Genomic DNA, 25,015 nt, shown 5'->3' with positions numbered 1-25,015 from the left:
AATAATAAGGTAATAAGATATACCCTTTTTCCTACATGAGATGAACATTTACAAGCAGATGATGTAATCAAGAACTTTAATATGGTGCTGAAAAATAGGTCTACTGCTAAATATGCATGTATCATTTAGAAAAGCTAAAATCTCATTTATTAAATAAAAAGCAAAAGAGAATGAAAAAAATGTGTAATATTTGGTAGTGATCAGAATTTTGTTTACTGAGCTTAGTTCTAAGTAGTGCAAATGAAATCATCAAGTCCTGCCAGGTTGTCGTCAGGAAGGCAGAGGTTTGAGTGGATACTCGTACATTCTTTACCTACAGAGAGCAAACTGGGCGTACTTTACTAACTCATAGCGGAGTACACATAAACTGTCTTTCTACCAGTGTAGATACACAAGTTATGATACAAGCAAGGTTAAGGTTTTGGTAGTATTATAACTTGCACTTCTGTTTTAGCTATTTTTGAAGAGAAGTTGCTGAAGTTTATGTAGAGAAGAGCAGGGTAGGTTAACTAAAAATTAAATTTCCTAAATTAATGCAAGTGTAAGTGGACTTTTAATTCTGTGGCTTGTTTTTCTTAAGAGACTTCCATGCTGAATGAAAGCTGTATAGGGGTGCTGGAAGGAAATGCCAATTATTAGAACAAAACTCTGAAAAAAGAGCACATATACTGTTATTGGGAATATGCTTGGTTCTGTATTAAAATGTTGGAAGAGTCCTTACTCAAAGAACTTCCAGTCTTTCTGTCTGTCTTGTGTGGTTTTCAGGAAAAGAATGAAAACATTTTCTTTCAAGCAATCCTATTAGATCTCATAATAAACTTCTTTGTCTAAACATTGCAACAATTTCCAGGGCAACAGATTGTGATGTTGAATTCAGCACTTTGACCTCATTTCAGGTCCAAAGAGGAGTGAGTATCATAAAGTTTTAGACAAGTTGTTACAAAATAACTTTGGTAATTAGCAAACTTTATATAAAATTTGGCCATGAATTTAACACAGGTTTGTTCACAAGTTCTTCTTAACTTGGATCTGTAGAACACCTTTGCTATCAACCCTAATTTAAATCTTATGTTTCATATAATATTTGGTCTTAAAACTGAAATAGTAATTTGGGTCATGGGACAGCATATGGTCTAGTTTGGCAGTCTTTGGTCAAGTGCACTTACTGCTTCATCCGTGTGGAAGAGTGGTACATCTGACCTGTGCTATTTTGAAATTAATCTGTTGCTTGGTTTTGTGGTTAGAAAAGATCCTGGTCTGGTTAAGTGAAATCTATTGCTCTGCAGATGTTGCTGGACATGAAATCTGTTGAAAACCACTAATGATACATTTTTTGTTTTTATATAGGAATGTTACATTTTTGTGGTGATGGATTGGTATGATAGAGTAAATCTGTAGTTGACATACAAGATTTAGGGAAATGTTTTTTGGGAAAAGTGCATTTTCTTCCTTTGAAGACACAGCAGGAAAAGATTTTTTTTTCCTTTTTTCCATTTTAGTTTCTGGAACAGTTGGGTTTTAGGAGGTTTGATTAGGATTGTCTGATACAACCAGACAAATGAATAACAGACCATGGTTTGCCTCTTAATTATGTTTCCCCTGAACATGTGTTAAAAGATTCTAGCTCTTCTCTTGCTCTGCCTTCTCTTCCCATATCATGGTGACCATGAGGGCCGCAGAGGTCCCTTTCAAGTCATAGATGCTGTCTTTCAAGCATCAGGAGGTGTTTTTATCACTGAATCTCTAATGCTATTTAAGTTGTTGCTGGTCAGATGTCAGAGAGTTACTACTCCAAAACCTTTCATGATGTCTTTGATTCTGGATGCTTCTCTGAAGGATATGCCTTAATCAGATACGTTGTTGGACTGAATTGTGTGTGTGAATTACTGTAGCTTACAGATACCAGAGTTCATGGTTGAATAGCTCCTCTGGCTTTAAATGTACAATATGTTAAGTTTAATTTGCTCTTAAACAGCTGCACAGAGTTTGTTGCTTGTGCAATACATTGACATGTGGGGTTCTTGTGACAATTTAGTGTGTTTTTAAAGTAAACTTCTCAAGTCAGTTTCTGAGGAAATATCTATAGATTAGCATATTGCTGTTGGTCTCTTCAGAATTGCTTGTCCTTACCCTCTTATTCATTGTTTTGTGTTGTAATGTGTGCTTCTCCATCCCTTGCACTTAGGGGGATTATTGATGGAAAAAGTCTGTCTAGAGTCTGCCTTCTCTTCTGTTTCAACACCTTTTGCTATGTGTTTGTTCCACTTGAAAGGCCTTCATGGCCCTCAACTTTGTGCATTGTGATCGATGGAGAAGACTACTGCTAATAGGACTGATAAAATTTGACTTGACATTAAGTTGCTGTTTGTTTGTTCTTTTTCCTGAGACATTCACGTTTTTATGGGCTTCTTCAGCTTCACAGTGCATCCAGTGGATGCTTTTCTCTGTCTGATATAGTATGTTGTCATATTTTAAGTTGCATCCTGAAACAGATGAAAATTATGTATTTCAGTCAGTGCCTTTCTGGTAAAAAGTTGTATCTGTATTTTGTTCTGAAATTGTTTTAGCACATACAAGGCAGTTTCTTTTCAAAAATTCTTGTGGTTTCAGGGAAATAATATATTGTGTCTTCCTTGCATACGCTATTGGATATATTCTGTTCTGAAGCATGAGTTGTTCATCTCTGTTGTGTTGGTTGTTTTTCACTGCACATTAAATCATATATCAAGAAAAACAAGGGTAAATATAGTTTATGAAATTTTCTACACTACATAATTATGCTCCTTTTCCTTTTAACTTAAGGTTTTGTAAGTGATACAGTCCTCATAATTAAAGCGTAGATAGGAAGGTATGCTGTATTTTGATCCAGTTGTTTAGTGTGTTGAGGAATAAATTATAATATGAATGCAGGGCATTTTGCATGCTATGTCTATGCTAAATATTTTCTCTGAAATGAATCCTAATGTGAGCAAAGTTAAACTGCTGTAATTTGGAACAATAGACTTGGAGCAAATATTATGCAACTAGATATGTGTGAATATTGATTATCGTCCTTGGTAGCATCCGAAAAACCTGATTGTGCCTCAAAACACTGTTGACTTAGTTGACTTCTTATTCCTTATTTAGCTGTCTCTAAAGGTTTGTGTTGTGGGCGTTTTTTTTCTTCTTCTTTTACATCACACCATTGACTTAAGACCTATAGGTCATTGGCTTTCACTTACCTTACACTGTCACAGGCAGATAGCATTTTGGCCAAAAGACGGTGTTGTGAGGGACAGTACTCCATTTGAAATAGTCCAAACCTGGTCATCTCAGAAGACCCACTTAATATATTCTGAAAAAAGCAGGAATAGTAATTGCAGCTGTAGAATATCCTGAGAGGGGAAGCATTTCACAAGTTGACTTATATATAACAATATGTGTCCTCAAATGCAAGATGCCCTTGTCTTAGAACTGTTGTGCATTCCAGCACTGATAAGACCTGTTATATCTTTTAGGTAAGAACCAGCATTTTAAGAAGTAATACTTTGAAATCGATGCTTTGTAGTTGATGTGAAGGAAAGAATTCTTTTTTGTTTTCACTGGTGAAATTATTTTTTTTCTAAGACTGCTACTTATGTTCTTTCACGTGGAAGGCATTGCCTCAGCTTGGACTGGTGGTAAGCTGTAGGTTGTGTGGCACGTACTTGTGGTTTACTTGCACTTATACCGGAATGCCTCTCCTTCTGCTTTCTTCTTTTTTTGTTTGTTTTCTTTTCTCTGCTCAAAGGTTTTGGTTTCTTGTTAAATACCTTCATATTGAAGAGTACGGTAAGAAACATAGCAAAGCAACTACTCAGTCATAAACTCAATGAGTAATCATTGAGATTACTCAATGTAATCTTTTAGAATGAACAAATAATTAGGTGAAAACCTTTCCATTCATTTATGAATAACAAGCTTAAATCTGACACAAATGAGGATAAGATACTCAGATTTTTACAGCATTGGTGTGTGGTAAAAACCTAGATGCCACAAGATTTTTTTCGTTGACCTCTTTTCTTGAGGAGTTATCTTCTAGGAACTTACTAGTATAGATTGCTTAATGTAACATTGAAATTGTTTTTATTAGTAGTGAATAAGTACCACTTCTGACCAATAAAAATCCACTCTTATCCAAAATATGGACAAAGAAGTGTCTACGTGAATGGAGTCTATGTGTTTCAATTTCAGAGGCAAAGAAATGCCAGCATAATCACCTGAAAGATATGAAAAGCAGTCTGTGGAAGAATTTTCTATTCCAGACACAGAATAATGCGTTAGCTGTAAGAGGAGATAAGACTCCATTTTATAAGTCGCTATACTGTTTAAAATTATTTGCTGATATGCGTACAGCAACTCAAAAAGCAGCAGAATGCCTTACTAATAGCATTTGAGAGCCCTAAAATATAGTTTAATCTCAATTTTGAATATCATCATATAGATACATTGTAAAGAAAACCATCAGTTTCACTGCCAAGCCCACAATCATCTAATTTTCTTATGCTATTGAATCCACTCACTCTCCTTTTCTGTTCTCCCTGTGATTATTTCTTTTTCCTACTTTTACTACTTTTTTCCCTGCTTCACACTTAATTCACATTTAAAACGCTCCTGTTTGTATGTATTACACAGTGAGGATTGGAATGTTAGCTGAAAGATGGGGAGAGGAATCTGCTGTGCTGCAAATGCAAAAGATTTCCTGTTGTTCTAAACTCAGTTTGGTATGAGAGTTAGTGTCCGTGCAGCTGAAGCACTGCTTAAACTCTCCTGCTGCACAGCAATACATGAGCGGTAGCTGAGGATAAAAATCCCTAAAGTATCAAATAATATTCTGATTGTGGTTAGTCCTAGTTCTGACTGTAGTACACATTGTTCCTAATAAAATAATAAATGCAAAAAGTGGTATGGTCTGCTCCAGCTGCATAGTGTTACTGGACACTTTGAAGGAAGGTAATTATTTATTTCTAGAATGGAAATTTTGAGAAAATGACTCACTGAAATGCAAATCCCTTAATAAAGGAGAACATACATCATGTAATATGCACATAACAGGTATTGTTAGGTGTATGCAGGAAACATGTATTTTGTATTGTGGATAAAAACAATTATATAAATACCTTAGTGTGTAGGAAGGATCTCTAATACTGTGTTTTTTAAGCTTGCTGGAGTGAATCTAAAGGTAGGAAAAAGAAATTGAAAATAGGACCAATGTTGTTGAATTGAAAGCAAGACAGGCACAGACATATTTTTAGTGTTCAAAAACTGCAGGTAACTACAGACTTGATATTATAATAGGGTTTTTTTTGAAAAGAAGATGCAAAAAATAAATGTAGCATGCCTGTGTTTATTCATTGTAGTGTTCCCTGACAGATTTCTACAGATATATATTGTAGGCTTATGCAGAATATAGAAGTTGTAACTGCCTAACAGAATAACTCTGGAAATAGAGCAAGATCCTTACAGAACCTTGGAAGGAACCTACCTTATTAGTAGCAGTAGGAACACAGTTTTCTAGTTTTTTTTCCATATAATGCTTTGGAAAACAAGAATGGATGGAAATCCTTCCTGTAAAAGCGTGTTAGCTGTTTTGTTTGATTGTGCAGGAGCGATTTGCACTTTCTGCTGCCATCAGTAATTCAGGAGCAGAGTACACATAAGTTCAGGTTTTTATCAGAGCTTGCCTAATGGGTAAAAAATGTGGAAGATGATATATCATCTCTAAATGGAGAACATAGTAAAGAACTATAGTGGAAGTTTGAGCCTTAGATCTTAGGGTCTAGTAGCAGGGTTCTTTCCAAACAGTTAATTGTTCTGTGGGGGTCTATTACTGTGTTGTTGATCTTAAAGCAGATGTAAGGTGAACTTTTTGCCTAAGAAATAATTTCGCTTACCTTCTCCTGAGACATGTGTGGAAGGAGTTGTTTCCATAATATTGATTATGGAGTAGTAGTGAGCATTGAGTTTTGTCCAAAATCAGTCTGGCTGAGCCATAGCCAGTGTGACGGTTCCACTGGGGTTGGAAGAACTTGAAAGTAGTGAATATGTGGGAATGTTTTAGATGAGATCTGTGTTCAAACAGAAGATCCCTGGCTGTGGTTCTTGAGAGGTGTTGATTACAGCAGTGTCTGGCTTCTTGCGGGAAGGTGGGTTTCATAGCAGGCTGCGGGGTCCTGGGAAGGAAAGCTGCATGTGGGCTGAATCAGATGTGTTGTGGAAGTTTGTGGCAGGTAGCAGAGAGTCAGAAGGCACATGTTGTCTATTTTGGCCACTAATTTTATCTTAAATACAATGTTTACTAGATCATGTTAATATTCTTGTAGATCATGTTAATATACTTAATTTTTAAAGTTGAATTGTTAAAGTAATTTTTAAAAATGAATTTAATAACTCTATTGTTAAATACCAAACAAAACAATTAATCAGCCATTATGATGATTAGTGTTCATTTCTTTAAGCTCCAGTACTGACAGCAGTAGTAACAGTATTGCTGTTAGCACTATGATGACTCCACCTGATGATGCTGGTGGGTTGTAAGTGGAAGGCATTATTTTTCAGAAATCCTTCTCAGATTTCCTTTCAGAAATTTAAAAAAAATCCCTACATTTTCAGTGAGCGTAAATGTTTTTTCAGATGTTCATTGAGTGATTTGAATGTTTCATATAAACTATTGTATGTTAAAAGGGTTGGTTTGACTTAGTAGAATGTTTATTGCATGCTTTACCCAAAATTAAGGCACAAATAATCATGCATCTGCAGCCTGCAGCAGTGATTGTACTCCAGGAGCTCTTTCCCAATGAAGTAAGGATTTTAAAATTATGTCAGGTATGGATTTACTTTGCTACATACTTGGTTTTCATTCTTTATGACTAATGACGAATATTCTTACATGGCTAAAATCACCTATACTGTGTTTCCACAAGTTTATGAAAGATGGGAGTGGAAACAGTTTTGAAAAAGTAAAGACCTCCTTAATATAGTCTTCAGTAAGGACTTCAGAATGGCTTCTGCAACTTTCATACTAAAAGCAGAGACTGTGGGAAAACATTTTTAAAATTGTATTTACATCGACAAGCCATATTGTATTAGTTCTTTAATTATGTATTTTATGGAGACCGCAATAATAAAATAATTAATGAATTTAATATTTTGAAATCGTTGGGTTGTTGGACAGTGGTGGTGTGATGCTCTTTTTCCATTTGAATAACAGTATCCTTTTGAAAACATACTTGCAAATATTTTCCTAGTGCTATGATAAATTTTTGTGGCTGTCATTCATTGACATGAGAATCTCAGTGAGGTTTTTTGAAATGTTTCTAGTCCTCATCTTGGGGTGGGGTGGAGAAGCTTTCAAACGTTGACCCTTAAGACTCAATGAAGTTACCATTCAAAATATGTTTTTATAACATCCTTTTTTTTCCTGAGGGAAAGGCAGTCCTGACTTGCAATTATCATTTATGTTGACAGTGTAATTTTACTTGTTTTTTTTAAGTAAGAAAAGAAAGTATTATTACTCCCCCAGTAGCCACCTACGAATGAATCTCATGTCAGGCTACTTCTAATTGCACTGCTCCTGTTATTGTGGTAATTTTTTCTTCATAGTATAAATTGATCTGATAGTATGTTGATGAGATGACTCTTGGGTTCACAATTTCTATATTTATTGTTTTCCAGTCCATTTCAAAATCCAGCTCTGCTACCTTAAAAACTTCTCACACTTGTTTTTCGCTAGTCTGAGTTATGTTCACTTACCTGCTTTTATTCTTAATTGCTAGAGGCTGTCCTCCTGTTTGCACTATTCAATTTCTGTGGAACTATCAATAAATTCAAACGATGCCCTGCTGAGAATAGGATGGAAGCTGAAGGAGTGGGAGAGAGAAAGTAGAACAAACTAATGGTATTTACTAGAACTGCCTGTGCAGACCAATGCGAAAAAACCCGTATTTATTGTAAAACGTGTTGGTAAGATATATATAAATTTAACAAAACGTGTCGTAACACTTCCATGTCTTAGTTCAAGGATTATTCCTCCTTTCCTAATTTTGCTTGTGTGGTCAAGTTTTCCCATAACTGATTATGTCTAAAATATAATTCAGAAAGTAATTTTGTGATGTACTACAGGCAATTTCTTTGCTATTAGCATCCTAGGCTGACTAATTTTCTGATTAATTAACAGAAAGTCATATTAATATAGTTGGCCTTGTTTTGAAAGGCTAGCTACTAGCTTGGTATAAGCGTTATAAATACTTTGGTATGTGGGTACATTGGAATTTACTTTTTTTTTTTTAACTTTCACTGTGTGTAAGTGAAGGTATTCACTAATGCACAGTGACCAAATCAGTTCCTCTCTGCAGGGTAAGCACACAGCCAGCTGAACAGTGACAGACATTCCCCCCACGCTCCGTGGGGGTGTGTTTTCTGGGACTGAAGTAGCTTATTTTGGGGTAGGCACAAGAGTGTTAGCATGTGGCTCATGAAAATGCAGACGTGTACTTGTAACTCTCTGCAGCTCTGAGAGGGCATGGCTGTGTCAGACTGCAACCTCCAGGCTTGGGACGCATCCTGGAAACTTCTTGTTTTTCACCACTTCGGAGACAGAAAAATATTTTTTCATTCTTCAGGGAGCTGTTCTGTATCAAAGTGCTTTTGTGGGAGAATTTGTGCATGGAGGAACGTTTTGCCCTAGCAACTGCACAAATTGTGTATAACTGATAAAAATATGGAAGAGGGTTATGGATAGTGCTAATTAATTAAAAGTATAAATTTTGACCACTGCCATTGTGGCCTAGATGGACATCTGATCCAGTAGGCCATTTTTATTTTAATTTGTTTTGTATAAGAAATGTTACAGAATTGATGGCAAACAAATGACATATTTTGTTGTTGCAAAAAACCAAACAAGTTTAAGCAAAGTCCTTCTCATAAATAGATGGTGTTAAATGAGAAGACTTTCTTTGTAATAAAACTCTGTAATTTGTAAGACTTCAGCTTAATGTTCACGGATACTCTCCAAGTATCAGTAATTGCTGGAAGTTAATGCTTTGCTTTGCAAACTGCCCTGAAATGCAGATCTGTTGTATTTTAAGGTCTTTATCTAAACCTTCTAACAAATAAAGCTGTTTCATTGCAATGGAGTACTGACAGTAGTATTGAAAACCTCTTTTTCAGAGAAGGCTGTTAAACCTGTATTGTGTAAATACTGTATGTTTCTAATGCTCTTAAAAGTAATGTAAAATTGTCCTCAACAAGAAACATACGGTTATAAATTCTGACATACTCTGTGCACTATCCTGACTGTAGGAAGCAGAGTCTGCAACATGGAGGATATTTAATTTAAAAAATTGGGATAAGGGTCGTGAATTGTATGCTAGAAATAGAAAATAAGATTAGAGGTTATGTTTCAGGCATGGAACTGTCTCTGGGGGGGGGACAAAACAAGGTTACTTCAAGGTTTGGAGCCTGGTTGGGGGATGGGGAGAAGGGAGGAAATCCAGCAGTGGCTAAAAATGGTGCCTGGGGGGGGGAGTTGTAGTAATATATAACGTAGAAATTGCCAGGCATCGCCGTGGTGCTTAGTGTTGTGTATTATAGCCTTCTCCTTACCATGGCTTGCTGATGCCAGATTAGCGATGAGCAGTGCCTGGTACCGGTGGGGTGGTCCTGGCTGTCAGCACGCCCTCTGCACAAACAGTCCTGGTGGCGAAAAGGTCGCTTTTTCTAAATCTAATACTTAAGAAATATATTTGAAAGGAGTCTGGCCAGATCTGTAATAAATGCATCAGCTGGTATTGAAACATTGCTTAAATGTATTTGGCATCTCTGCAGTGTCTTATGGCTGGCAGAGCTTTACTGTGTTGCAATTTCTGCAGCAGAAGGCCCTTTGTCAACATAAGTTACTGGGAAGGAGCGTCAGCATGGCTTAAATCACCTAATCGTCATTTAATGTAAGCCTAGTTGATAATAATTCTTAAGTATAATTGACACATCAGAAGATACCACTTAAACTTTTAAATGTTTCTTTCTAGTCTTTATTTGTGAACAAAATTCAGCTCTGTTAATGAATATAGAGAGATACTATTGGATGTACTTAATTAGGTATGAAGTTAGGATCTTCCACTGATGCATGTGTGTGATATCTTGGACTGTTGGTACTAGGTGCTTTGGGGGGAACACACAGGTGAGTTTTCAGAAAGGTCTAACACATAATAAAAGCTTAAGCTTAAGTCTTCATGTTTGCTTATGGATGTTTGATTTCTGCTGAATAGATCAATCACATCATGTTAATTTGTTTTATGGATTAAAATATTACATCTGTTTCTCTTTCAAGATGTATTATACCAGCATAAATATCCCATTGTATCTTCTGCTGGGCAAAAAATTTCTTGCAGAAATTTTGGCACATAACCTGGTGACAAATCATGCCCATGATTGAGGGCTTAATTGTTTATATAAAACTATCAGTACTTCTACTTTCAGGACGTGGTACGCTGGTCTGACTATGCTTTATATGTTGTAAATTAGGATTGATAATTATTTAACAATTGATAATTTTATTGGGAAATATTTGGAGAGTTTTTTGGGGAATAATTTTTAGCCTGAGAACCATGCATTTTTTTAAAAGAAAAAAATCACATTACATCAGTCAAATCACATCAGTATTTGTCTGAGCATCAGTTTGACTGCTGTATGCCTTTCCATGCCATGTACTTAATGTAGCAGCTTAAAGCCGGAAGCTAGAAAAGCTATGCATGCTGCTGAGACCTGCCAGCAGAATTCCATGTATGCGTTTGTTAGCAAGTAGCTGTTGTGTGAAGTTATTTATATTCCTTGGTAGCATCTACACTACCTTAAAAAAAAGAGATTTATTCTCCAAAGGTGTGAATTTATATGTATTGAAAGAAATTCAATACATATTCAATTCAATTCTTCATTATTCAATTATTATTCATTATTCAATTCTTCATTATTCAATTCAATTCTTCATTATTGAGAGTGTTAACTCTGTTTTAAAGAAGCAGGAAAACAGTAGTCTGTTAAAATATTAAAATCTTTTGCTTTTCTCAATAAAAGGAAAATAACTTTAATCAAGCTAGTCTTCCTAGGAAGGACATATCAAATGCAAAATCCAAGTAACTAATTGCTTTTAAAACCAGAAATTTCTTACAGCTGTGTCAGTCTAAGGAGTGGATGGGGAAGACCTAGGATTGCTCTAGCATTCCTCAGCCTTCAGTCTGCAGCTTTTTGATTTTAAGTTGACCCGTGGCCTACTTTGGCATTTACATTGTGTGGATAAAAGGCAACAAATTATTCTGTGGACTGAAACAGAAAGCAGGATTACTGAGGCAGCTAATGGAAGGCACTGGATACTGGAGTCTCAAAGATGTAAACTGTTGCCATTGTGTTGAAGGTGGGGTGGTACTTTCTGGAACACAGGGGTGTGCTGAAGAAGGGCAAGAGGAGAATCCTTTTGTCTCTAGTGCTTAACTTGTGTTTGAACCAGTTGTTAATGGCATTTGCAGAAGATTGAGCAACTCGGGGAAGGATTTTTTTAGTTGTCTGTTGTGTAAAGCAGGCAGAACAACTAGATAAGCGCTAAGCTTTGGGTGTTCTTGAAGAGGGAAAGGTTATAGTTGGCAAGATTTGGCTATATTTTTCCCTTTTATTTTGTATTAGAGATTTATAAACTGAAAGGGTGCTACATTTGATCTTATAACTAATCATGTTTTGGCCCCAACTATGCAGGATGAGTTAGTGCTATTTTAAAAATCTCATCTATATTTAATTAAGACTTATAAATTCTGGTCTTAATGAGGAGGGGAACACTGTGCCCAAGACACATAAGCAGCTTTTTTGGTTAGAAGAAATGAGAAAAGGTTATGAAGTATGCATGCTACCGTTTCTACTTTTTTAAACTTTATGATCTCAAATTACTTGTCACCACTGTTCCTTCATCAGCTACAGAAATTAGTTCTACATAATCTAATATATTAGAAACCATAGATTTGTTAGAATTAAAGCATTTTGACAGTTCCAGAAGTCTCCTGTTACAAAGATCTAGTTCAAGAATGATTTTTAGAATTAAGGTTAAAACTATTCAACTACTCCTATTTATGAAATCGCTATTTACAGTAGTATTGTATGATGCTTTTGGAGTATTATGTACACACTAATGTTTGGTTTTGTTATAGGAGGGAGACTGTTATTCACACTGGGTTGCTCTGGTTTATTCATATCCTGTGACAGTGAATCAGATATTGCTGTCTATATACAGACTGAATTGCCAGCCAACTTTGGGCCCAAATATGGTAAACATAATTATGTTCATTTGCTGTAAAAATACATTCTCCTTAGTTTAACATTTTCATGATTACAGTTTTCTGATAATTCTATAATTTTCGACATGAGAGGGATATGAAAGGCCTAATCATCATGTCCCTCTCTTCAGCATAGAATATAGTTTGTTTTCCTGGGCAAAACTCCAGCTGTTCAGTGATGAATCTACTGCTGCTCAAATACAGTAAGCCCATAAACCGTTTGGAAAGTCTGTTCTCAGAAAGCAGGAGTTGTGGTACGGAGACATGAATCTGTATTAGCTAGACAACAAAAAAAGCTCGTGGCTGCAACTGTCATGAGACAGTAAGTGTATGTGCTGATGTCAGTTTTTCTGATTTGTACTCCTGTTTCCTATTTTTGGAAATGAAATTCATATAATTTCCGAATACTTAATACTTTTCAGGTAGGAGACTTTCAGTGAATGAGTTGGGGGAGAAGGCAAACATTAAGATAGATAAAGCTTCTACTGTGTACTGAAGAGAATAAATATTAGTAAATATTGGATTAGGTTTTGATTTCGGTCACAAAGAAATAGTATGGTAATGTTAAATATGAAAAAGTGACTAGCTTACATGTGGAAATAACATGCTAATAGTAGCCACTTCATTTATATGAGTGGGTTAGGATTGGTATATTTAATGCAACTAGGAAAACACATTTGCAGGGCTTTTTCTTTCTCTTTTTTGATGTAGTCTAGTATCAAGAGAATGTTGTAGATGTATTCTGTGGCAAGTGTTGAGAATTCAGAAGAAGGATAGTAATTTGGGAAAGGAAAGATTGGTGGTGTTGAGCTACTCCAAATGTTTGGAAAGCTTTCATCATCCTTGCTGCAAACAGGCAAAAAAAAAAAAAAAAAAAAAGATGAAGAATCTTATAAAGGCTTTACAGGATTTTCTGTACATAATCTGTCTTATGTTTCTGGTACTCAAAACTTCCTTCTTCGTAGAAGAGCTTTAAATGTGTAGATGATCTGTATTTTTCACTGCCTTGAAATGTTACTTCTGTCTAACACTACTAAAATAATTAAAATGTGTACTGAAGCTACTCTGAGTTTGGGTTTTCTTTTTAAAGTTGCATAGCATCATAAACTCAGTTAAAACAGTCTAGAAATTTGGTTTAGGGGTATTTATTTCAGTGGAAAAAATTCAAATGTGTATATGCTACTAAGTGTGAGTACTGTGACGTTTATGAAATGTAGTATCTATGTTTGCAAGAGCAGCAAAATGGCTGGAGGCCTTGTCTAAAAGTTAACAGCTGATTTATTGATGAGGAAATGCTTCTGTTTCCAGAGCAGTTGTAAACAGTATGTCATTGTGATATACTGCTTTCGATGATCACCAAGTTGGAGTGAATAAGAAGGTAAAAGTGGCCATGCTGATTCAGACTTCAAAATCGGTCCAACTCAGCCTTCTTTATCCCATGGAGGTTATAAATGGATACCTAGGGAAAGGCAAGAACAGGGTGAATTTGTGGGCTACACTCATTTAAAACTGTCTTCAACGATTTGCTGCGTATAGGATTTCCTGAGCCTGTGGTTAGTGTATTTAGTAAGCCAAATGAGCCCTCTGGAAGAAAGAGCGATAGGGAGACCTGAACTGAATGCTAAATTTGAAGCGTGGGTAAACCATGGATTTATGCAGTGGCATAATTATGTTTCTGGCTTTCCCAATGCTGCCGCTCCCTTCCAAATTCGTTTGCTGATACTTTGTGAGTAAGATTTACTCTTCCGACTCTACCATTCAGTATCAGGCTGACATTTTAACAAAAACAGCCAGTTGTAACACCGAAATCATCTTCCTAAGTGATAATGATCAGGCCAGAGCCCATCATTTTGTATGTGAGGCTAGGATTGTTTTTCCCATGTATGAGTTGATAAATTTATCCATAATGAATCTAGTCTCTTGTTTTAGTCTGTCAGTCCTGCAAAGTTATGCCATTCTTTGTGTGTGTGTGTGTTTGTGTGTGTGTGTATATCTATATATATAGTAGTGCATGTAGTATGTCATGCCTAAATGCTGTAGTATTTGACTTGGGCTCTTACTCCCAGTTGTCTTTCCAAGTCTTGTTTAAGGTTTGATTTGTTTGGGGCAATAAAAAATTTGTCAGCGCTCTATCCCATCCTTGAAAACATGGCCTTCAGTTCTTCACTCGATGTTGAAGAAAAGTGTATTTTTCCGACGGCTGGCTGCAAGCAGCTGGCTTTCGGTGTGAGCAGGCATCTCTTCCCAAGCAGTCCTGCAGGTAGTGGCCAGAACCAAAGACTTCTGTAGGCGATCTATTCTGGGAGGCAGAGCTGTGCCTTTTCTACAGAAAGTTTGTGCTGTTCATGCTCGCTCTCGCTGTGGTCCCATCAGCCTTTTCTTCATCTTAGCGCGTTATACAGCTCTGAGAGAGCAACAGAGAGTGTGCTTGTGGCTGACGTTAAGTGCGCCCTTTTGGGAGATGAGAGATGGAGTCTTGAGTCTCCTGGCTGACAGTCACATTGCATGGGAATTTCTCGTGCTGTGTGCAAATGCTTTGATATGCTGCTGTATCAAAGGAATGGGCATTATTTTCTTTTCCTTCTCTTCTGGACCCACAGTTCTCTTTCAAGAGGGAACTGGTCCTGCTTTCAAAATAGATAACGTAAGTACCTATTGCCAAGGGAGGATTGAAACAGGGATCCTGATCTGACACAGGCATCTATTTTTGACATTCAGGGAGGCACCCAAGTCTGAAAGAAAGTCTGGTTTAACACATTCCTTTCACCAGCTTTTCCTTTTGCTGTCATATCTTACTGCTGAGACTTGAGTTAGTGCTATTTGGTGTGTTACATGTTTTACTTCAAACAAAATGTAAGAAGCCTCCTACACACTGTAGGCTCTGCCCTGGAACAGTCCAGCTCAGTATACTGACAACTCTGAATCTGATTCAAAGATACCTACCTTCCATGTATTTTATAGGGAGTGTAGTTACACAGTTCAGGGCTATGGATTCTTTTCTGGAGGGTTGGAAGCGAGGTGGTGTAGTGCTGAGCAGCCAAGACCCTCGGCCCTTACCTAGCTCCAAAAATGTGGTGTTCTTCAGCCTTTTCCAGTTCTTTCTGTTTCTGAGTGGTTTTCACGACAGAGTCTTTGGGGATTTGTTTTTTTTGGGCAGAGGATGGGGGCATTTTTGTATTTGCTTGTCATTTAGGGCATCTAGCATAGATGTGCCTTTAGAGGATTTTTCGGCCTAAGTGCAAAAGACACAAATTGGCACAAATAAGTTAGTAGCTTTCTTTTAAGGAGAGTCATTTTGAAGGAAAAAAGCTCTAGACAAAGACATAATAAATTAGTTCAGAGACTGTCTATAAATATTAGGTAAATATTTAATGTGTTAAATTGGTCTTTGAGTTAATAAAACCACGTTGCTGGAGCCTTCCACTTAGGTTTAACAAATCTCTGTGCTTGTTTGTAATTGCTTCACTAGTAAATGAGATCAGTTTCTGTATTAATAAGTTGGTCTGTTTAGATTTGTATACATTTAAACAGGATGCTCAAGTTGATGTTAAACTACACTAACTACATAGTCCCAGTGGAGTACGTCCTGTGAGCTATGGTCCCCAACTGGTGGGAGGGAAGACACTGAAATGGTTTTAACACTGTGGCTGTTGACACTGATCCAACCCTGGAATAGCCAGAAGAGCAGGCCAGAGCGTCTGGTGAGCTGGTGAGGAAGAGGAGACCCTGGAAGGAGGGTGTTTCCAACAGGCCCTTCACGGGTTCACTAAGGGTTGGCTTGTCTACTTTTTTGTTTTGGTTTGGTTTTTTCCTCCAACTGTTCTGGGCAAGCAGCCAAAAAGGAATCCCAATAAGCAATTCATGAGCTAACAAGAACTAAAATGATATTGGTATAATAGGCTATTTCTGTCTCTCTTCCCCTTTTTCCCCCTCTCCTCCTCTAATAGGAGATTTTACAACTTGGATGACAAAAAAACCCCAAAAAAGCCATGCAGGAGGTGCCCAGGTCTTCTAGTGGCTGCAGCCCACCCCGTTAGAAAGGCTGTCAGCCTTAGAAAGTGAGGTTGGTTTTCCTTTCTGGCTTTGTAGCCTAAGTATGGGCACCTGACCAAAAGCAATCGGGATTTGGTGACGTGTGTTGCCTGCCAACAGGCTGAGCTGCCACGACGCGTGGCCTCTCCCTGCTGGGCTCGCGGGCTGCTGGGGCTTTTGTCATGTGCCTGCATCCTGACGGCTGCGTGCAGCGAGTCCTGAGAAACTGTAAGCCTCGTTTGCCCTGACAGTGAAGATAATGATACTTGTCAACCCCTATAAAAGCATTTGCATGCTTTAGGTATTTATGATGTGTTGGTATGAAATTACAGGTGCAAAATAACTTAGTTGGTGTCAGAGATTAATGCATATTTTCTGCCAGTCAGCATTACTTGGAGGTGGCTGTTCTTGTTGACTGAAAAGTTTAATTTTCAAAACATAGTTTCAGCTCTTGTATTATTCTGAAAAGTTTTATGTCCAAGACTGTTTAAAAATGAAAACAATTCTAAAAGCCTCCACATTTAATTCTATGTGTCTTCTTTTTATGGATGGATTGAATATGTTATTACATTAAGTCATCATTCTTATGGCAATTTTAATATTAATAGATGTGGTGTATTAATTGAGAGTGGTGGAGATGTAGTTGAAGTCAGAATTTAATTTCTCTGGTTATGACATTTGTTACTGAAATTCTAATATTCTTTATATTTCTAATACTCTTTATATTGAATTTCTGGTATGTTTTGTAAATGCTAAACACACTCTATAGGTGTAGATGTAATCCATCTTTAGTTTGGGATAGTGTAAAATGAATCAACTCCCAGTTAAAAATCTGTAGAATACGATACTGATGTCTCTCTTAAAATCCCTCTCCAGAAGTAGTTGGGACAACTTGACTGTTTTTCTTAACCTGATTATTTACGAGGATCCTGAAAAATTTATTTGGAGGAAAGAGTTTCCACCATCTGTCTTAGTTCACTTGTATTGATACCTACAATTAGTAGCCTATCTAAAAGGAGAAGCAAGAAATAACCTCTTACACCGCACGCAGCCTGTGGCACTTCTCTCTAGATAAAGATCTGGTGTGGTTCATTTGTGCCTTGAGCACACTGGTACAGTCTTTACAAGGCCCTTATCTGGGACTAACTTTCCATTTCTCCTGTTTAAGTACTGTGTCAGTGCTTTCGTGTAGACTACTGGTGTAGTTGGGCCTCTCAGTCCTGCCTTCTCCAGAATCCCAACTGTTGTCTCCTCTGTCTTTCCTATCGTCTTCTCCTTGCCTTCGCCCTTGCCAGTGTGGGGCTTAATGTGAGCAAAGCAGCAGAGCTTGTCTTATTGCACGCTCGGCTTTGGGTTCCAGCCGGACATCGTTCCCAGCCGGGGATCCCTGCTTTAGGCCACTCGGTTTCCTTGGCCAGGACGTTTGTAGTTGCGTTGCGAGGTGCCGATACACAAATTGATGTTGCTTGGGCCTTGGCTGGTAACTTTTTTAGTTCTGAGCTAGCTAGTGGTAGAGACAGTGCAAGGCTGGTCTTCAGGAAATAGCATATGGGCTTCCCTTGCCGTTCTGCTCCCAGTTTGCTATTCAGAAGACCATTTGGGATGTTTTTATTTTTTTAAGGTATCCATGTTTGGACTTTGGGTGGCGTGGCCAGGTGATGGATCTGATGTACACATTAGTGACAGCAGAACTTGAAGGTGGAATGATGCCTTTCATAGTGGAGTAAGTTTTGGATTTGCACAAGATTTGTGTAACTAAATGTGTGAGGGAATTGGTGTGTTCTCGACAGGAGACTCTTGGCTCTAGCAGCTTGCTGACCTTTTGGCCTTGCAGTAGGCTTTGTTTGTTCAGGCTTTTCCCTAGTAAGCAGTCTGGCTGTTCTGGGTCGTTTCTTTTGGAGTTACTTTTTTTGCGACATTAATTAGTTGCTTTTACGTTTGATTGTTTTACGTGAATGGTGCTTGCGATGTTAAGTTAATCCCGAGATTTGGAATCTGTATCTCATGAAATTAAACCGAACGTACAATATCTGGAAGTGTTACTTTCAAAAAATTTAGCTCAGGTATTTTGAATCATCTTACTCATATTGCACAGTCACTGAAAGGACAACAGTATTAATAAAGAACACGTTTGCAAGCAGTTTTTAAAGTTGAGATCAGAACCCTTTTTAAAGCATGAAAAATCTTTTTTTTTTTTTTTGATAAAAAAATTTTTAACCAGTATGGCCTGCAAAGCATTCGTGTAGATGGTAAATGAAGTTGGCTGGAAGGAAGTTGACAGTATGGGTAATTGTGTAACTGAACTAACTAGTGATAGACTTGTACGTTTTACTCACTGCTTCCTCTGCTTGATTTCCTGTGTTGATTCAGGGAAAAAAGTTGCCTCCTCTTCTAGCGGGGGAATCGCAAACGGGATGGATGGGGGATTAGACCCCTTGTTGCTGGTCCAAAACAGAAACTGGGAGGTGCCAAATTCCATTTGTCTGAAAGTCTTCCCTGTTAATTTGTGTCTCTTGCAATCTGTGAAGTTGGAGATACTTCCCAGAAAATTGGGAGTATTTTCTAAGCAAAAAAATTTGGATGTTGCATTTAAAAAAAGAATAGTGAACTTGATTTGCATATGCACTCATTTCCATGCAATTTCTGTTTCCCCTATATGCAAATGTGGCCATTTTTAGAGCAACTCATGCAGATGTCTGCTTGATTCTCAGTGGAAGTTCAAATAGTTCCAACTAGTAGCAGTTCCTTAACTATAGCATTAACTCCTTAAAGCAAGAACATAAACAATGTGGTGAGCTTTTTCAGTAGCATTTTACAGCTTTCAACAGGATAGTGTTCAGTGTGGAGCTTGTTTTTATACTATATATTAGTTCTATTTGTAATGTTTAATAGTATATGAATGACACTGTTTTGGTCTTCATTACGTAAAAGAAGGAATAAAATTATTTGTGGCATGTTAACTTTTTTGATACTTTCTACACTTGATTTCTGTGAATATTTCTGTTTTCTGCAAAGTGAAGTACAAGCTTAGGGTTTATATTTTGGACTGATAACATGCTGTTCTTGTATCACTAGAACGAAATGCTTTGATATTTCCCCCCCTCCCCCCCCAACCCCGGCATAAAGTTCCTATAGTTACAATATGGAGCCCCCACTTTTAGTCCATGCACCAAGAGCACGGGAACTGTAGCACTGGGGAAGGGAGGGAAGAGCGTGGGAACATTCTCTGCTTCACTTTTTCAGGAAAAGATGCAAAAGGAAGAATGTTTATTTTGTACATAGCATGTTGGAGATCTCATTGTAGAAAGTTGTACATAAGACATGTAGCATTAGCCACATGCCTAGTGTTGAGAAGTGTTGAGAACTGTAGCTTTCCTCTCTCGAAATAAGTATCTCTTTAGATGCTGAAGATATAAGCTGTCCGCTGTAAGCTTTTGTGTTGATTTTATTACAAGGGAATATTGAAGTTGAAGAACTGAGTAAGTACCTGCAGGTTTGACTATGAAATTGTCTAGACGTAAAACGCAATGATTTATCATGTTTGTTTATAGCTGTAGAAAATATGAAAACACCATTTTTTTCTATTCATTACATTTATGTTCTTTTAGGATGTAGCACTGCTATGTATTGGTCAAATATCAGACTGTTTCAAATGATCAGTTCAGTGTGTTAGTTTGATCCTAAAAGGCTCAGTGTGTAATCAGAACCACCAAATTGTAGTGCATCTCTAATATGATTGTCTAATTCAGTGCTGTATAGCTTGAAAACCCCTTCTTAGCTTTTTCTACTTTTGGGACTAATTAACATTTAGATGTTTCATGATCATTTCTTAAGTTCCTCTGCAATGTGAAATTCATGTTTATTTAGGGAAAATAATCACCAATTTACTTATACAATGCATATAAATTAACCAACTCTTGTTCCATCTACATCTATATGCAATCAAGAAAACAAATTTAATGATGCTTCCCACTGTAAGGCACCATATCCTGTAAAGCAAGAAGAAAAATACTTTCAGCTATGCATATGGTATCAAGACCTCCTAGAAAATTCCATTTTTAATGGGTTTATTGCATTTTGACACATTCAATGTGAATATTGAGAGAAGTATAAAATAGATAAGAAAGAAAGTAATCATCTTAGAGTACTTTAATAAGAGATGTGGAAGTCCATGTGGGAATTTCTGCTGTGTTTTTTCTGTTTATCATGTTTTAAAAAGTGGGAATACAAAAGAATATTTACTCTAGATCTCAGAAGCAGAACCATCTGCAGCAATGACTTCCTGAAAAACTTCTGTGTCTGTTGTTTTAGTGGGTGTGAGACTATCAGGCTCTATATGTTGTTTTGTCCTGCTATGTCTTGCCCGCTTCTTTATCTGTGGGATTTTTGTATCATAGGTATCAAAACACATTATGTGAATGAATTGGTATCTTGTTTCTTCAGACAGGTGGAAATAAGAAATTTTGACTGAAGATAAAATCTTTATTCCCCAACCATTTTGACAATATTAATACAGGTTTCATATCTCAAATATAATAGCTAAAGGAACATTTTGTTGTTGAATTAGAGGGCTTCTTCCTGTTATATCTGGATTATTCTTTTAAGAAGAAAAAGGGAAAAAACCCTGTTATGAGTTACTGTTTGATATTAGCCTTGTATGTTGCAATTGCTGCAGTAAGGAAAAGAATGTCCTTATTTGACAGTTATGTGTATGCGTAGGAGAGGAGAGAGGGCCTAAAGCGTGACGTATAGCTAGGACAAGATAAACTGATTGAACAAATTGTATTTCTCTACATTATACTTTCCTTCTGATAATGTCCTGACATTGTTAATCAGTGTCTGTTGCATTCTGAAGAAATAAAACGTTTCTCTCAAAGCAAGGAAAGTTACCTGTTCAGGACACTGGTATGGGGTTTCCCACCTTAACTTAGCTGGTGGGATAAGAGGTAATTAGGTCAATGAAGCTCTGACTCCGGCACAGAGGAAGGAAAGATGATTGATTGAGGTGGGATTAATTAACAAGCTATAAATTCATAGTGCATAAAAAAAAATTAGAAATCTCTTGTCACACACACGCGTGTATAAATATATATGTGTGTGTATTTATATAAAATATTTGTAAAGATATGTAAATGAACTCCTAGGATAACTGTGCCCATTGTATGGATATATGACTCCAATCTGTAAACATGATCATGAGATGCCAAGCCCTGTCCAGTTAAGGGCTGTGTTTGGCTAAGGGTAAGGGCTTAAAAATCTTCATACCCTTTTCCAGAAGCTCCAGTTCCTCCAGCCTGGCATTGAACGTCTCCTGCTGCAAACTGACCCTTTCTCACGGCTCAGGCTCTGTTTGCCTTCAAGAAGGTGCTCTTGGCTCTCCAGCTGCACCAGAGTTTGCTAGTAGGAGCAGGGCAGTACTAGCAGCTGTATTTCCTCCCTACTTTTGTGTCTGGTGAGAATGTTATTTAAGGCCAATCTGTTAGGCAATTCTGCCTCATATAACATCTTGCATATGATAGATGCTGTCCATCATTTAAAATGGGATGTGTATGTTGTATTTTTCAGCTAATCTCAGTTAGGATATAGACAGATTTGTCTGCTGTTGTACTGAAAAAAACTAAGGACCTGTACCTGTTGATTTAGTAAATTATTAAAATGAATGGGAGTCTCAGATTTCTGCCATAAATTATGCTGCATGAAAAAAGCTTTCATTGACTTAATTTTTAAATTATTCAAAAAGGATGAGGTTAGAAAAGATGATTAACTCCCCGAGCTCTGCATTAATAGCCTTCCACTGTTATTAACTGTATAAGGGTTGCACCGGGGATTAACTATAGTCTTAAGTTTGACAGTCTAGGATGGGAGAATTAATAAGAAAATATTCAGCAGTTTTTAGTAATAGGATGACACCAACTTGTAACTGCCTTTTAAACTGTCAGTGCAACACTCCATTCCTTTTGATCTTGCGTATTGTTCACAACATATGCCTAGAGATATATACCAGGACACTGCAGGAGTTAAAATCTTAAACCTTCTCATTGTTCCATAAGATTTTAAACATTTTTTTTTCCCTTCACAGGAAATGACCTAGAGGCCTTACAAATACATTTGTGCATTTTTGTTCTGAGTCTACAATTGAGGGCAAATGCAGGCTGGAAGCACCACTTCTTAATGTTACAACGGAAACAACTACCTCAACAAACACGGAAAGGGGAAGAAGGCTTGCAATAATAAACACTAATTTTTAATAGCTTATACTTGCAAAGTCTTCTGTAAACAGAGTCCACATTTTTTTTTTCCCCTCCAGTACTAGAAGAGACGCTACAAGTAAACTAATTTGGCAGACTGGATCTGTCAAGACATTTGAAGATACTTGATCTGCTGACATAAGGATTTGCTTTTTCAAGGAAGGAGCCTCTGCACTGCTTTTATAATCGCTGTTGATCGGTGGTTTGCTCCACTTTTCCTGATATTACTAATGGGAAAATTGTGTTAAGGTATTGCTTCTAACACTGTTATTTGCATTGACAAAAGTAACTTTTGTAGACTTAACAGCAAGTGACAATAATATGCTCACAAAGAAATCATAGGTGATAACTTCTCTGCTCCAGCATTGCTCTTCTGTGTGCAGAGTGGAATACCAAGCAGGAGACATAACATTATTAAGATACTTCGGCTTGCTTTTTGAGTACAGTTTATAACTGCAGCAGGGCTGCACTGAACACTGAACATACGAAGTCAGCAAATCTGCTGCCTTTCTCACTGCTGATACAGATTATACAGACGCTTGCCTTTTTGAAATGCCTTTTGTGAAACCTATGTACACAGTCCTCCACTGTTACTGTACATAACTATATATTTGAGGAAGGAATTTGACAAGTGATTGTTAATTCAAGAAATCTTTGGACAAGCACTCACTTATGTATTGCTGTAGTGCACAAGAAAGCAAAATGGACTATAAGCGGCGCTTTTTGCTTGGCGGGTCCAAGCAAAAAGTGCAGCAACACCAGCAGTATCAAATGCCTGAGCTAGGCAGGACCCTGAGCGCACCGCTGGCATCTACAACCCCAGCATCCCCTTTGGTCTCCTCAGCTGCTGCGGGCAGCTGCAACCACCCTGTGTCCCACACTACTCCGATCGCAGACATCCAGCAGGGAATCTCCAAATACCTGGATGCACTCAACGTGTTTTGCCGTACGAGCACTTTCCTTACAGACCTTTTCAGCAGTGTATTTAGGAACTCGCACTATTCTAAGGCAGCTATGCAACTGAAAGACGTGCAGGAACATGTCATGGAAGCAGCGAGTCGACTCACAGCAGCAATAAAACCAGAAATAGCAAAAATGCTGATGGAACTGAGTGCAGGAGCTGCAAACTTTAAAGATCAAAAAGAGTTCAGCCTACAAGACATTGAGGTAAGTTACCTTGGGGGATACTGTTTTGCATGTGAATTTGTATCATTCCTTCCTAATTGGACTTCTCTTCAAAATCCCTTCTACACCAAAAGTTCACTCTGCCTTGCTTTGTATTTGTGGGCAATGCTGGTAAAAAGAGAAACTCTTCGTTTGTTATGTTTTCTTCCTGAAAGTGTTAAGTCATTTGCAGTGCCTGACTTCCAACTATGTTGAATTAGGTATTTATTAGGTATGTCTGACTCTATTTAAAGATTTCATGAAATAAGAAAGATGAGTTATAATTAAATTGTACTACCTATATAATTCTAAATGGGTAATCTTCTATATGATTTAAACTTATAACCAGCAATCCAACAACCTCTTTCTTCTTTGGGGAAACCATGCTTAGTTTAAAAATAATAATGCAAACAAAAAAAAACCCCAACACCCTGCCCCTCCAAACCGACTCAATAAAAGTTTTAAACAATTTTCTGTTTTATGTTAGCTAATATTTCTAACGATATTAAGCCATCATATTCTAAATTAACCTATACTTTGCTTAGTATTATCCATTCTGAGGGGAAACCTGAACACTTGTGAGCGGCGTATTGTCATCAGTGTTTGTGTAAAACTGCGTATTAGTTTACTAATGATCGAAATTTGTGTAAAATAATGTTTTATCACTCTTCAATACATTTTTGTCTTTTTGGGTTGTTGTGCTTAAAAAGAAAATACATGTTAGAGAGATTTGTGCTGTAAAAATTTGTCATGACTTTTCTATAATTTCCATATGCTGGCAGCAAGTGCCCAACAGTCAGAATTCAGAGGTTTTGAAGTTAAAAGAGGATCCCCAACTCTCATCGTGCCTGGCTGGGTATTTCTGGGTATTTCTCCTGTAGTAAATGTCTTAATTATGTAATGGGCATAGTTAAGTGATAATCACATACAAATCCCTGGTGGTTTAAGTAGTTCCTTGTGTTTTGACATATTTCTTTACAGGAGTATTTGCAAAGTTATTCCTACAGAATTCCATCCTGAGTGGAAAACTTATTTTTGAGTTCTCTTATTTTTTATTTAGATTTCAGGTAACTTTGTAGGGATGAATGTTATACACACTTGCTTATCAAGCATTATCTGCTTTCTATAACTGCACAGCTTACGGATGAAGTCGTTAAGTAGAACACTATTTGTAGTACATAACTGTAGTGAGAAATATGACTGACAGTTTTCAGTGTTCTATACTTAGTATAGAATGAA

General features: G+C 37.2%; 1 protein-coding gene across 3 annotated transcripts in view; it reads left to right on the top strand.

The window, feature by feature from the left end:
* The window catches only part of GARRE1 (granule associated Rac and RHOG effector 1), a 61,221-nt gene that overhangs the window by 6,760 nt on the left and 29,446 nt on the right, over nucleotides 1–25,015 (top strand). For 2 of the 3 annotated variants that reach the window (XM_075161391.1, XM_075161393.1), the window contains one exon: nucleotides 22,444–23,779. In XM_075161391.1, the coding sequence (XP_075017492.1) occupies nucleotides 23,285–23,779 (495 nt within the window). In that variant the 5' untranslated portion in view covers nucleotides 22,444–23,284. Of the gene's footprint in view, nucleotides 1–20,567; nucleotides 21,817–22,443; nucleotides 23,780–25,015 lie in introns of those variants that run through there. The other variant, XM_075161392.1, reaches the window with a different exon arrangement.

This window comes from Calonectris borealis, chromosome 12, assembly GCF_964195595.1.
Source record: "Calonectris borealis chromosome 12, bCalBor7.hap1.2, whole genome shotgun sequence".
Taxonomy (NCBI): Eukaryota; Metazoa; Chordata; class Aves; order Procellariiformes; family Procellariidae; genus Calonectris; species Calonectris borealis.
This window is presented reverse-complemented; position numbering and strand designations above follow the sequence as displayed.